Source organism: Loxodonta africana, chromosome 10 (genome assembly GCF_030014295.1).
Source record: "Loxodonta africana isolate mLoxAfr1 chromosome 10, mLoxAfr1.hap2, whole genome shotgun sequence".
Taxonomy (NCBI): Eukaryota; Metazoa; Chordata; class Mammalia; order Proboscidea; family Elephantidae; genus Loxodonta; species Loxodonta africana.
In genome coordinates, this window is record NC_087351.1 from 79,150,782 (window position 1) to 79,165,937 (window position 15,156).

Here is a 15,156-nt window from a genome sequence, read left to right on the forward strand (position 1 = left end):
CATTTTCTGGTAGATGAAATGTAAGCTCCTGTGAAGCAAGGCCATTGCCCTTAGTCGAGTAGCTTCCAAAGGGAGGGCCAAATGAGAGGGCAGGGGATGAATGACTGTCATCAATGAGAGATACCTGCCTCCCAACCAAGAGCTAAGGTTCAGTCATGGGCAAATGATCTGGGAAGAGTGATCTCAGTTTACTTAATTTTTTTTCCTCTCTTTTTTTTAAAATGTGCTTTAAGTGAAAGTTTATAGCTCAAGTCAGTTTCTCATACAAAAACTTATACACACACTGTTAAGTGACCCCAGCTGCTCTCCCTAAAATGTGACAGCACATTCCTCTTTTCCACCCTGGATTTCCCATGTCCATCCAACCAGCTCCTGTCCCCTTTTGCCTTCTCATCTCGCCTCCGGACAGGAGTTGCCCATTTAGTCTCATGTGTCTACTTGAACTAAGAAGCATACTCTTCCCAAGTATGATTTTATGTATTATAGGCCAGTTTAAACCTTTTCTGAAGAGTTGGATTCAGGAATGGTTTTAGTTCTGGGTTAACAGAGAGTCCGTGGGCCATGTCTTCCAGGGCTCAGCTTTGTATAGTCTTGATACCTCACCCAATTACAAAAAAGGATTTGAGAACCCTGCATGGTGGAAAGGGTGGTGGTACTGTTAATTAAAACCCAAAAAACCTATTGTCATCGAGTTGATTCTGGCTCATAGTGATCCCATAGGACAGAGTAGAACTGCTCCATAGAGTTTCCAAGGCTGTAAATCTTTATGGAAGCAGACTGCCACATCTTTCTCCCACAGAGCGGCTGGTGGGTTCAAACCACTGACCTTTTGGTTAGCATCCAACCACTTTAACTACTGCACCACCAGGGCTCCTACCATTGATTAGAAAAAAATAATGGTTGAGGGGTAGGGAGCATATGTTGAGAGGCCTTCTAAATGGGCATTTCCTAACCCCCATATTTAGTGTTGCCAGCCCTACACTCCAGTCAGTTTTTATTATGTTTATCCGTTTTAGTCTTTATAGCCCTTATCATCCAACATCTTTTCTTTTTTCTTTGCTTGCCTAATCTGGATGGTCCAAAAGATTAAGCACTCGACTACTAGCCAAAAGATTGGCAGTTTGAATCCACCCAGAGGCTCCTCAGAAGAAAGGTCTGGCAATCTGGTTCTGAAAGGTCACAGCCTTGAAAACCCTATGCAGTAGTTCTACTCTGCACATGTGGGGCTGCCCTGAGTTGGAATTGACTCGACAGCCACTAGCAACAACAATCTATCTCCCCAGTAGAGAATAAGCTTCATGAGGCAGGAATCTTACCACTCCTGTTTGTATCTCCAGTGCCTGGTACAGTGCCTGGCATAGCATGTGTGTTGATAAAATTCATTGAATGAACGAATGAGGCAATTCGATTATTACATTAAATTCTCTCTATATCCATTAATCATATTCCCATTTTCTCGATTTTCCATGTTTGTATGTAAGCACAATGAAGAAGAACAACAGGACATCTACCACAAAAACCAATGAGCCTGGTGACCTCTACATCCCACAGTCCCAGGATCCAGGGGATCTTCAAAATATGTTAGATGGCGGAGAGTATCCCCCTTTCGTATCTCCTCCCATGTTAGAGAGCAATTTTATCCAGGTAAATAACACTCACACTCTGAGTTCATTTCCCATAACTGTAGTGATTAATTTTCTCAAAGACAGCTGAAAAGGTTGGGTGGAGAATTGTTTTAAATGTGGCAAGGGAAATGTGTGGTACAATTAAAACAAACAGTTTTGGAACTTTAAACAGTCAAAAATAATTACATTGTTAAAGTATAATGACTCTGTTTCAAATTTTCTCACCAAACTCTTATCAAGAAATTCTGTCTTAATGCTACCAAAATAATCTATCATTCTTCCAAAATTACATGAAAGGATTATAGTGATTTTTAAGAATACCCTGCCACAGGAAATCATTCAGGTAACGGCTTTCACAGATTTAGAAGACATTTTAAAGAATAAAATCTGTGGCACAACTAGGGGTTAAACTGAATTTTGACTCAAGGGAAAATATAAAGTGTCAAATAGTGTTGAGGAGAAAAGTCTCCTTTTCATAAGAACATACCTTTCAAAGCAGCTGGGAGCAGTTCTAGCTTTCCTCTAAACATTCAACATTAAAATGTTCAGACCAAGAAACGAGGAAATGAGTTAAATAGTTTAGGCCACACCTCCAAACTCCATAGAAATGCCATATCAAAGCCTAACACTAAACACTAGGCTATTACTTCTGACTCCAACATATTCAAGCAGCTAGCTACTCAGCTGACTCCATGGAGGGGGAACAGGAAGGACAACAGACACTTCTTCAAAAAGTAAGGAAAATTCATCATCCGTAAACATGTTCTCTACGTTGATACCTGGGTACCAGCAAGATCCCTTCATCTCCGGTGTACCATCAGCAGAGGTGAAGCCTCGAGAAACATCTCATGTTCACGGGATGACCCCTGGAACACATGTAATAAGTCATGACTTGCTGTGTTTTACCTTCTTCATACTTCTTTCCTACTAGTAATCATTATATTTTTTCACATTTCTTCTTGTGCCCTTTTCAAATTACCTTTTGCACTCTAATGAAATTACATGGCACTTGCACTACACCCAAGGCGGTAGTTAGCAGTCTGCAGACTGTGCATGGCTCGGTGTCATAATTTAATAACTTGTTCCCTTCAAAATATACAACTTCTCTCAGTTTGATGTCTTTGGCATCAAGCTAACAAGATTCCTGACTCAACAGACCTAAAAAAAAAAAACCATTGCCATCAAGTTGATTTCAACTCATACCATCCCATAGTGTTTCCAAGGAGTACCTGGTAGATTTGAACTGCCGATCTTTTGGTTAGCAGCCAAGGCTCTTAACCACTACGCCACCAGGGTTTCCAATAGACCTAAATGAAAAGGAAAAACAATTATCTCACATAGAACAAAAAAGTCACAGGGTATCACCTCACTCCCAGGGAGCCATCAAAGACTCAGGCTCTGTTTTTTAGTTCTGTGACTGTCAAGCTAGTTCCCTTTCTGACATCACATCCAGACCACACAACAACAGTTGCAAGCAGCAGAAGAGATATGTCTAATCCTTGTGTCTCTTTGTGAGGCCTGGGAAGCCTTTCCCAGAAGCCACCAGGAGGTCTCCTCTGCGTCTCACTGGCCAGGCCTGGGTCACATGCTCCTGCTGACAGCAGTCTCTGGCCAGGGGGTTGGGATCACCATGACTGGTTTAGGTTAATCAGGATTTACCCCTGAGCTGGGTCACCAGCCTTGAGAATGGATACTGGACAAAATCAGGATTCTGTTAATCAGGAAGGAGAAGGCCATGTCTTCCTGCAGGTAATCAACAGTGTGCAACAACCTCTTTCTAAACACACTGGTTATTAAGTGATTCATTTTTCAGCTGAACCACTTATTGTATGGCTGAGAAGCCAAGTGTAACCCCTTCCTGGCTTCCTTCATATCCCTATCTGCCCACTTTCCAGATTCCTCCTCTGCCAACTGGCAGAGATTTTCCTGCCCAAGATTCTGGGTCTTTAGAGTTTTGGGCATGCTGTCCCTATACCTGGAAAGCTCTCCTCTTCGCCCAGCTAGTTTCTCTCCCTCACAGTTCAGGCCTCAGCTAGAAGTCTCTTCCTCAGGGGAGGCTTCCAGGATACTATCTCTAGGGCATGTTGGAACCAGCTGATTGTTAAGTGTTCAGGAAGCTTGCAAAGTTGTTCTGTTGTTAAACACAACCGTTATAAAAATTAGATTACATAAACTGATATTTGAATAAATTATATTCAAAAGAAAGGCAATAAACACTAAAAATTCATTATTTCTATTATTTCACTAATATTAATATTTATGCTCTTGAGGTTACGGGCACAAGAGTTTGGCAAAAGTCAATAAGGGCTTCTGTGAGAATGAGTTGGCTATATGGCATCTAAAATAAAGAATATTGTATCTTATTACTTGTGCTTCACATCTTTTATATCGGTAAAATTTATAACAAACTGGAGAGTGTGAGTGTGCGTGTGTGTGTGTGTGTGTGTGTGTCTTCTGAGAGCCGGTTGTCAAACGTTTACCAGCATGTATCCCCAATCTAAGCTAAGTCAAGTCCCCTGTTATACACTCCCAACAGCACCTTGAACTTGGTAACACTTCTCAAATAATATTTACGTACTTCATTGTCAAACAGTCCAGCAGTTCCTCACAAGGTTAAACACAGAGTTACCATATAGCCAGAAATTCTACTCCTAGATATATATTCAGGAGAAATGAAAACATATGTCCATATAAAAACTTGAACATGAATGTTTATAGCAGCATTATTCAAAACAGCCAAAAAGTGGAAACAACCCAAATGTCCATAGACTGATAAATGGGTAAATGAAATGTGATATCTCCAGAAAATGAAATATTAATCGGCCATAAAAAGGAATAAGTATTGATATATGCTACAACATGAATGAACCTTGAAAACATTATGCCCAGTGAAAGAAGCGAGACATGAAAGGCCACATATTGTATGGCTCCATTTATAAGAAATGTCTAGAAGGCGGCAAATTATTGAGGCAGAAAGTAGATTAGTGGTTGCTTAGGGCTGATGGGGAGGTTGGGGGAAATGGAGTTGATGCATATGAAGTTTCTTTTTGGTGTTATAAAAATGTTCGAAAATCGATTGTGGCGATGGTTGCATAACTCATGTAATGAAAACCATTGAATTGTACTCCTTAAGTGAGTGAATTGTATGATATGTAAGTAAATTAAAAAAAAAAACTATATATGTATATGTAAAAGCACGTGATTGTCTAATGTTTGCCTTCCCTGGTAGAACCCCATGGGCCAGGGACCATGTCTCTAAGCAGTGGCATGAACAAGTGAAAAAACAAATGCATCATGATCCATTTCTCCTTTATTTTCTCTCATCCCTTACACTGCTCAGGTAAGCAGGGTGGTCAGGAACATGTACTTTACCAGAAAACTCTTCTCATTCTCTGCATTCAGGTCAACAGGAGAGGTGAATCCATTTACCTTCATAACCGAGCCAACTGGGTGACCGTAGGCATCTGTTCTTCCAGTCACACCCAGAAGATCCCCAACGTGATGCTGCTGGCACACCTGACACCCACCACCCAGAAAGATACAGAACACATGTTTGAAAGCCTCCTGACATCACCTTCTGCGGAGAAACTGGTGCTTACCAGGCGAGTTACAAAAGAATGAGGTTAAGAGTCTTACACAAAATGTGCTTTACCTGCCCTCCCCTGGGAGCTGAAAATGAAAACACGGACAATTGCTCCAAAGGAGCTTTCCACGGGCTGTCATCCCTGTTGCAAATGACAAAAGAGTTGCATCCTTAAAACTGAGGGAAAGCATTCACCATAAACTGGCGGCCAAACAGGTGGTTAATTTGTTTTAATTAAATCTAAATAACAGGAAGTAAAACCTCATAATAAACTACCTCTCTAGAATATGCCCCTCACCTCCCTCCAATTCTCACCTTGCATCAGAATTAGCTCTGGTCTTATTTCAGCCACTAACTAACCTGCTGTATAAAAACAAACAAACAAAAACTGCTGCCGTTGAGCCAATTCCAACTCATGGCAACCCCTTGTGTATTAGAGTAGAACTATGTTCCCCACAGTTTTGGATGACTGATTTTTTGAAGGTAGATCACTAGGTCTTTCTTCCAAGAATTAGCTGTATAATCTTGAGCAAATCACTTCTGTAAGTATCAACCTTGTAGGATTTACTAAATGGGACAATTTCTCACGGTAAATCGTCGATATATTCATTTTCTAGGGCTGCATAAGAAAATACCACAAACTGGGCGGCTTGCAGAAATAGAAACTTATTATCTCACAGTCCTGGAGTCTGAGAGTCCAAGATCAGGGTGTCAGCTATGTTCACTCCTTCTGAGGCTTTGAGAGAGAATCTATCCCAAGCCCTCCTCCCAGCTTCTGGTAGCTCCAGACATTCCTTGGCTTGCAGCTGCAGTGTACAAGGCATTCTTCCTCTCTTTGTTTCTATGCATCTTCTCCCCTTTTCTAAGGACGGGGTCACAGAAGATTAGAACCCACCCTATTCCTGTATGTCCTTATGTTAACCTAGCTGATAACATCTTCAGGTATGCTGTTTCCAGACAAAGTCACAGGTACCAGGGGTTAAGACTTCAATGTATCTTTTTTAAAAAAAGGGGACATAATTCAATCCATAACAGTTGACGTTCAAATTTTTTTAATGATATTGTGTATTCTGTGAAGGTTTACATAGCAGTTTAGGTTCTCATTCAACAATTTCTATACAAATTGTTCAGTAACATTTGTTACATTCTTCACAACGCTTGAACATTCTCATTTCCTTTCTGGTTGTTCCATTTCCGTCAATCTAGTTTCCCTTTCCATTTACCTTCTCATCTTTGTTTAAAGTAATTGTTGACCATTTGATCTCATATAGATGATTTTTTAAAAGAATCACAGTACTCATGAGTGATATTCTTTATTTTCCAGGCCAATATGTTATTTAGCTATGGCATTCTAATTTTTTAATACATTGAGGTCTTAGGAATATGACTAAGACCACATGGCCCACACAAGCCTGATTATTTCTCAGTGTACTAAAAATTGAAGTCCAAGGCCTCAAAAGCTAAGGACCAGACCTGGGAACATGGCAACCACAATAAAGTACTGCCCCGAACATGCCTTTCCCTACTCAGACCTGTCTGAGAGACAAGCCTGTTGTCCTGAGTCTCCTTCTTCAAACTGTTACAAAATATAAAATGAAAGATATTATTACAATTAGACCTCCAGATGATGTTACATTTGCCTTTGTCTGCAGGTTCCTTCCTCTGCAGTTGGTGACTCTTTCTGTGCACGATGCTAAGAACATGCGCCTCAAAGTAAAGCTGGTGAGTGGTCGAGCCTACTACCTACAGCTCTGCGCCCCCGCGTGTAAACAGGAAGCCTTATTTTCTCAGTGGGTGGAACTCATTGCCCTCTTGAATCAGGAGAAAAACAAAATTTCTAAAGTGTCAGAAGTCTCAAGCCTCTCAGAAATCACAAATAGCACAGAAATCACAGGCTCTGTGGACATCATGGATATTGCAGCGTTCACAGCTTTGCAGACCCCGTGTGTGCATCCGTACACAGACCCCGCCCACGCCATGGACAGTGTGGATTTCTCAGAGTTCACAGACGTCACCGACGTCACCGACGTCACGGATGTTCCAGAAAATGAGATTACAGAGATCCCAGATGTAAGAATTGTCACAGAAGTCACAGAAGTCGTAGAGATCTCTGATGACACAAACAGGCCAGAGGTCACCGTGGTGTTTGAAAACGACGACATATTAAGGGCCAAGGAAGAGGAAAAAGTAAGTGATGTGAAAGATTTTCATTCTTCTTTTATTTTTTTTTTAGTAGACTTTATTTTTTAGTGCAGTTTTAGTTTGCAGAAAATTATGCAGAAAGTACAGAGTTCCCACACAAAAAGACCAGACTTACTGGCCTGACAGAGACTGGAGAAACCCCAAGAGTATGGCCCCCCAACATCCTTTTAGCTTGGTAATGAAGTCATTCCTGAGGCTTACCCTTCAACCAAAGATTAGACCAACCCATAAAACAAAATGAGACTAAAGCGGCACACCAGCCCCGGGGCAAGGACTAGAAGGTGGGAGGGGACAAGAAAGCTGGTAATAGGGAACCCAAGGTCGAGAAGGGAGAGAGTTAACATGACAGGGGGTTGTTAACCAATGTCATAAAACAATATGTGTACTAACTGTTTAATGAGGAGCTAGTTCATTCTGTAAACCTTCATCTAATGCACAATAAATAAAAGGAAGTACAGAGTTCCCATATACACCCCTATGTCCCCTGTCTCCCTTACACACAGTTTCCCCTATTATTAACGTGTTACATTCTTGTACATTTGATACAATTGGTGAGCTAATATGGATAATGTTGTTATTAACCAAAGCTCATAGTTTACATTAGGGTTCACTCTTTTTGTTGTACAGTCCTGTGGGGTTTGAGAAATGCTTGTTGTCATGTGTCCAACATTCCAGTATGGTAGAGAATATTTTCACTGCCCTAACAATGCCCTGTGCTCCACCTATTCATCCCTCTCCCCCTCCCCCTGAGTACCTGGCAACCACTGATCTTTTCACAGTCTCTATATTTTTGCCTTTTCTAAAATGTCATATACTTGGAATCACAGTATGTAGCTTTTTCATACTGGCTTCTTAGCAGTTTGCATTTGAGGTTCCTCTATATTGTCTTGTAGCTTGATAGCTCATTTCGTTTTACTGCTGAATAATACTCCATTGTATGAATGTACCATAGTTTGTTTATTCATTCACCTACTGAAGGACATCTTGGCTGCTTCCAATTTTTGGACTTTCAATTCTTTAATAATCAAGAACAAAAATGATAACCAAGTTCACTCTTCTTGGTTGGCTGACTGACATTGATTACCAGAATGCTATGGGACCATAAAAAATAAAAAATAAAATTTTTTTTATGGGACCTAAAAAATAAAAATTTTTTTTTTTTTTTATTCTAACTGACCTAATTTTGATAATGAGATTTGATCCCTGGGAATCTGGTGTAAAATTGTTGGAAGATGTCCTGAGACATCCTTACCATCAAAGTTTACCCATTATCAGAAAGTTGTGATCTGGTGGAAAAAAATCTGGAACCTAAGTTAGAAGGCTTGGGTAGAATCTTACTGTGCTGCATATTAGTTCTGTGACTTTTAACTAGTCACTGGACCTACATGAGCCTCAGTTTTCTCATCTCTACAAGGAGAATATTAATATAATGCAAGGGTTATTTTAAGATTTAAATGTGTATATAAAAATACCCAATACCTTGAAGGATGAAATGAAATTTCTGTAGATAAAGATGAGATTGGAAGTAGGAAAATGAAAAACTGAAAGAAGTGAGTAGCTTTAGAAGAGGCCAGAAAGTAAAAAAACACAGGGCCATATCCAAGAATGGTTAGTTCAGTTTGGCTGAAGTATAATACATGTGGAAAATATTAGAATGTAGGACTGGGAAGTTACTTGCAACCCTTGAATGCCAAATTAAGAAGTTTGGACTTCACTCTTTGGATAAGCCTTAGCCACCAAAGTCTTCTGTGGAAGGGAATGAAGGAGCCGTGTATTTAAAAGACTAATCTGATGGCAGGACAGATCGTAGGTAAAGAGGTCAGTTTGAAGACTACTGCTGAAAAACCTTCAGTAGGGCCACAGTGGAAATATGGCCAAAAGTAAGGGTAAGTATTTCACAGAAGAAGAAACAATAAGTAGAGTGAAAAACTGTTTAACCTCACTAGTAACCAAAGAAATGCATATCTAGAAAAAAATTTAATCTATGACACTTAATTTAAGAAAAAATTCAACATTAGTAAAGGTGTGGTGAACTTGGAACTTGTGTACATTCCTGGTAAGTGAGAATTGGTACAAACTTTCTTGAAATCACAATGAATCAAGAACCTTAAAAATATTAATACCCACTGATTCAGTGATTCCACTTCTAACAGTCTTTCCAAGGACTTAATGAGAAATAGGAATGAGGATTTAGCTACAAAGATGTTAATCGTACCATGTTTATAATAATGAAAACATGGAAACAACCTAAATGTCCAGTGCAGAGGAAGAGCTAAATAAATGTATATCCATGAAGGACAGGTGCCATGTGCATCTTGTTTAGGACCTACCATATTGTCTAGAAAGATCATAGTCACTCAGGAAATATTTGTTAAGTGAATGAATATCCAGTTATTATCACATTTTTTAAAGAACTTTTCTTGACTTAGAAAGGTGCTCAGGATATAGGGTTGTACGAAAAAGGAAGAATATTATCCCTATCATGTAAAAATACATTTACACGCACCCACAACAAAAGGGAAAAACTCCATCTTGTTAACAGCAGTTTATCTCTGGATTGTGGGATTATAAGCAAGTCATGTTTTTTGTCTTTACACTTTTCTGTATATTCTGTTTCCTACAATAAAAGTACTTAATTTTTAATTAGAAAAATTTGGGGTAGTTTTACCAAAAATTTTAAAAGCAAGAGGAAAATGCTTACAGTAAAATTGTAAGTGAGAAGGGTAGGATGCAGAACTCTAATATGATCTCAAATCACACAGATACAAAATAAGCCAAAATACCAGAATGAAATGTACTGTAGGAGTAGTAGTTATTTATGCCTTATAGGGTTTTCCAAATATTCTGTAGTAAATACATATTTCATCGTCGGGGGAAAAAATGAAGTTCAATTTTTTTTTAATAATTTTTATTGTGCTTTAAGTGAAAGTTTACAAATCAAGTCAGTCTCTCACATTAAAAACTTATATACACCTTACTACATACTCCCAATTACTCTACCCCCAATGAAACAGCCCACTCCCTCCTTCCAGTCTATCTTTTCATGACCATTTTGCCAGCCTCTAATCCCTACTGCCCTCTCATCTCCCCTCCAGACAGGAGATGCCAACATAGTCTCAAGTATCCACCTGACACAAGTAGCTCACTCCTCATCAGCATCTCTGTCCAACCCATTGTCCAGTCCAATCCATGTCTGATGAGTTGGCTTCAGGAATGGTTCCTGTCCTGGGCCAACAGAAGGTTTGGGGACCATGACTGCCGGGGTCCTTCTAGTCTCAGTCAGACCATTAAGTCTGGTCTTTTTATGAGAATTTGGGGTCTGCATCCCACTGTTCTCCTGCTCCCTCAGGGGTTCTCTGTTGAAGTTCATTTTTTAAAGAAACAGATTACTGCAGTATTTTCAGGGTAGTGTAGGAGAGGTAAGGGACTAGGTGGTGGCAATGGGAGGAAGAAGGTACAAACACAAAGAATATTACAGGGATGGTATCAGTAGGGCTGACTGACCTGACAGAAATTCAGAGGTAGCCAGGGAGTGACCAGGACAGGTAGGGCATTAAGAGAAACTGGAAAATTAAGAGAAAAAGGAGGTTGTAGGGTGTTAATTTTTAGGTACAGTTTCTAAGTTAAAAAAAAATGAAAACAAACAAAAAAACTAGTGTTATTATGATTACCCTGCCCACATCACCTATTAGATGCTCTTGAATCAAGAACAGCCTCAGATTGAGGAGTAGGTGGCAAGGCATTGCTAGAAAACCTTCCTTACCCCAACAACTCAAAGAAAGGAAGTCATTAAGTACTAACTTTCTCATGTGAGGTGGCCTTCATGTGCATGACAACATGAGTTTTTTTTAATTTAATTTTATTTTTTGTGAATATGTACACAGCAAAGGATACCCTGTTTCAACAAATTCTACATGTACGATTGAGTGACATTGTTTATGTTCTTCAAGTTGTGTAACTGTTCTAACTATCCTTTCCCAAATTATTCCAGAGTTAATGTAAAGTTACTGCCCCATAAGCTTCTCATCTAACTTTTCGAGATGCCGTTGTCTGTTTGATCCCACATAGATAACTCTTTGAGAGAGCACAATGCTCAAGGCAGACATACTTTACTAATTAGGTTAAACTGTTGCTTGGTTCAAAGCAGACTTCTGGGAAAAGTTTTGGTTTGAGGTTTAAACATTATCTCAGGGCAATAGTTTCAGGTGTTCATCCAGCCTCAGTGGATTCTGAAACAACTTGAGATTTTAAATGCATTGCATTAGACAGCAGTGAGGCAGGCCCCCGGCCCCACCCTGAGAGCCTCCTTCTAACACCAGTCTCTGCTCTTCCCAGTGGCCCCCAGCACCAAGCCTCCCTCCATCATTACTGCACCTGTGCACTCTGGGCACTCAGCAAATATGAATGAAATGAGTGATCACTTTATTAACCACTGCATAAATAATCTACTTCTGTATGATGCTCTTCTATTACCCAATTTGCTGTTGCTTATTATTTTCAAAGGCAAAAGATGAAAACATTCTGAGGACTGGGTGTCTACGAGATATAAAAACTAAGAATGAGCCCAAAGGACCCTCCAAACACGTCACCATCTCAAACATAACGCTGACTTTTGAAGGTGAAAGATGTTTTCAAACTACCTTGACTCCAGAAAAAATTGAGGCAAATATATGTGAAGAGATGGATGGCAAAACCTCTGAAGAAAAGACCGATTTCAAAAATACGGCTGTCAAAGTTGAAAAATCCAGGTATGTGAGGCAGGGGAATGCTAAGGGGTTCTATGACCTAAAGTAATGTAAATATGTGTGTTCTTTAAAGTCTGTGTAATGCAGGTGTTTGTCACCTGTTCAGAGAGAGAAGTAGTATCATTGAATGACTATGTAGTCAACTCCTAAAAATCCGCGTTAGGTTCAAACTTGCCTAATTTTTATTGTCCCGCCAGCTTCTCCACCATTCAGTTGTCATTCTGGGCTGCCTGCTTGATGTCAGTTGTGTGGGCTGCAGAAAACATAATAGACTCACAGTGTTCACATTTTGGAGTTGTTGTTGTTATTACTGTGTGCCCTCAAGTCGACTCGAACTCATAGTGACCCTATAGGACAGAGTAGAACTGCCCCATAGGGTTTCCTAGGCTGTAGTCTTCACAGGAGGGAGCCCTGATTGTGCAATTTTTTACCTGGATGCTAAGGGAAAGGTTGGCATTAAACCCACCCAGGAGATCTGTGTGAGAAAGACCTAAAGATCTACTTCCCTAAAGATTTAAAAAAAAAAAAAACAAACATTGCCATCAAGTAGATTCCAACTCATATCAACCCTACAAGACAGAGTAGAACTGTTCTTCAGGATTTCCAAGCCTGTAAACTTTATGGAAGCAGATTGCCACATCTTTCTCCCTTGGAGCAGCTGGTGGGTTGGAACTTCCAACTTTTTGGTTAGCAGCCAAGACTTAAGCACTGTGCCATCAGGGCCCCCTCCCTAAAGATTAAACTAAAAAAACCTATTGTCGTTGAGTCAATTCTGACTCATAGTGACCCTATAGATTACAGCACTGGAAACCCTATGGGGCATAGGGTTGCTATGAGTCAGAATGGCCTTGATGGCGTTACTAGAGCAGATCATCAGGTCTTTTCTCTCTTTCTGTTAGCAGCCAAGTGCTTAATCATTGCATTACCAAAAACCCCAAAACCCATTGCCATTGAGTCCATTCCGACTCAGCAACCCTATCGGACAGATACTGCTACATAGGGTTTCCAAGAAGCTGCTGGTGGATTTGAACTGGTGACCTTTTAGTTAACAGCCAAGCTCTTAACTACTGCGCCACGAGCACTCCTTATTTCAGAGTTAGGGGTGTTTATCTCAGGAGTGAGGGACTGAGCCCAAGAGACAGAAAGGGCCACATAAACCAGAGACTACATCAGCCTGAGACCAGAAGAACTAGATGGTGCCTGGCTACAACTGATGACATCCCTGACAGAGAACACAACAGAGAACCCCTGAGGGAGCAGGAGAGCAGTGGAATGCAGGCCCCAAATTCTCATAAAAAGACCAGACTTAATGGTCTGACTGAGACTAGAAAGACCATGGTGGTCATGGTCTCCAGACCTTCTGCTGGCCCAGGACAGGAACCATTCCCAAAGCCAACTCTTGAGACAGAGGTTGGACTGGACAATGGGTTGGAAAGGGATGCTGGTGAGGAGTGAACTTCTTGGATCAGGTGGACACCTGAGACAATGTTGGCATCTCCTGCCTGGAGGGGAGATGAGAGGGTAGAGGGGGTTAGCAGCTGGCAAAATGGACAGGAAAAGAAAGAGTGGAGGGAGGGAGTGGGCTGTCTTATTAGGGGGAGAGCAATTGAGAGTATGTAGCAAGGTGTGTATAAGTTTTTGTGTGAGAAACTGACTTGATTTGTAAACTTCCGCTCAAAGCACAAAAAAAAAAAAAAAAGCGAGGGATTATAGGTACTTTTTGTTATTATCTTTATACTTCTCTACATTTCCAACTAATAATTTAGCAATCTGATAAAAGTATCATAATTTTCATAGGTTAATTCCAAGCTGAATTTGAGTGAGTATTATAGGGTTGTAAAGATAGACGTTAACCTGATCATTCTGGGATAACACTTAAAAAAAAAAGGGGGGGGAAATTTAGAAATCTAAATGCTTGTATTAGCAAGAATGAAAATGAAGAATGTAAGGGAATTATCTCTAAATATTTTGAATACCTTAGAAAAGGAGAAAACAGAAAACATAAACCTAAAAAGAAAATAAACTAGAAATTGTTAAACTAATCTGAAGTGCTAAAAAATAGCTTAGTTAATTGTTCAAAAAGAACAACAAATCTGGCAAACCATTGGGGCAGTTATTTAAAAGGAATAAAATTGGAAACTTAAAAGGAGTTACATCAACCAATAGAAAGAATAGTAAAATGTTGTTGAGAAAGATAATACATAACCTTGCTTTAATAACTTCGAAAACCTAAGTTAAGTAAATGATTTTAACAAAATGCAGAGAGGCCCAAACTGGCACAATCAGACAATGAAACTTGATAGAAAAAGTTGATCAAAGAGCTCCCATAACAGAAAAGAACCTAGCCCTGACTTTTACTGGACTGTTTTTCAGATACGCAAAGACCGTCTATTATTTTATATAATCTTTTTTAATTATAGAAAAAATATCAAGTCTTGTTTTCCTAATTTTATAAAGCAAATAATTTATCTGGATTGTAAATCTGACAAAGACAGCAGAATACAGAAAATTCTGGGTTACTCATGCTTGTGACAATAAGTGTTAAATTCTTAGAACTTTTGGGGGCAAAATATAGCAAGCTTAGAATAAAGATTAAGAAAATTGTCAATATAAATCATTACACAAATATAGAAGAGCAGAAAAATCATGATATTTCAAATATATTTGGTAAATTTTGATACTTATTCTTTTTTTTGTGCTTTAATCGAAAGTTTACAAATCAAGTCAGTCTCTCACACAAAAATTTACACACCTTCCTATGCACTCCTAATTGATCTCCCCCTAATGAGACAGCATACTCCTTCCCTCCACTTTCTCTCCTCGTGTCCATTCGGGCAGCTTCTGGCCTCTCTGCCCTCTCATCTCCCCTCCAGACAGGAGATGCCAGCACAGTCTCATGTGGCTACTTGATCCAGGAAGCCCGAGAACCAACATTATTTTTAATAAAGATTCTAAAAGTGTTCTACTTAAAACATAGAACAAATTAAGAATGTTCCCATTA

The 15,156-nt window shown here is 39.7% G+C and overlaps 1 protein-coding gene across 1 annotated transcript; it reads left to right on the forward strand.

The window, feature by feature from the left end:
- The first annotated feature begins 1,010 nt into the window (after positions 1-1,010).
- Positions 1,011-12,539, forward strand: GARIN2 (golgi associated RAB2 interactor family member 2). Its single transcript, XM_003408515.3, has 4 exons — positions 1,011-1,644; positions 5,028-5,227; positions 6,861-7,395; positions 11,914-12,539. Exons 1-4 carry the CDS (start codon positions 1,486-1,488, stop codon positions 12,202-12,204), a joined length of 1,185 nt encoding a protein of 394 aa, XP_003408563.1. The 5' UTR covers positions 1,011-1,485; the 3' UTR covers positions 12,205-12,539.
- The last annotated feature ends 2,617 nt before the right edge of the window (positions 12,540-15,156 follow it).

What these genes read in the sequence shown, in the direction of transcription:
- GARIN2 (XM_003408515.3), top strand. Translation starts at nt 1,486, where the DNA reads ATGAAGAAGAACAACAGGACATCTACCACAAAAACCAATGAGCCTGGT. An exon ending in GAGAAACTGGTGCTTACCAG is followed by an intron (nt 5,228 to 6,860) that starts GCGAGTTACAAA and finishes CTTTGTCTGCAG; the next exon opens with GTTCCTTCCTCTGCAGTTGG. An exon ending in GGGCCAAGGAAGAGGAAAAA is followed by an intron (nt 7,396 to 11,913) that starts GTAAGTGATGTG and finishes TTATTTTCAAAG; the next exon opens with GCAAAAGATGAAAACATTCT.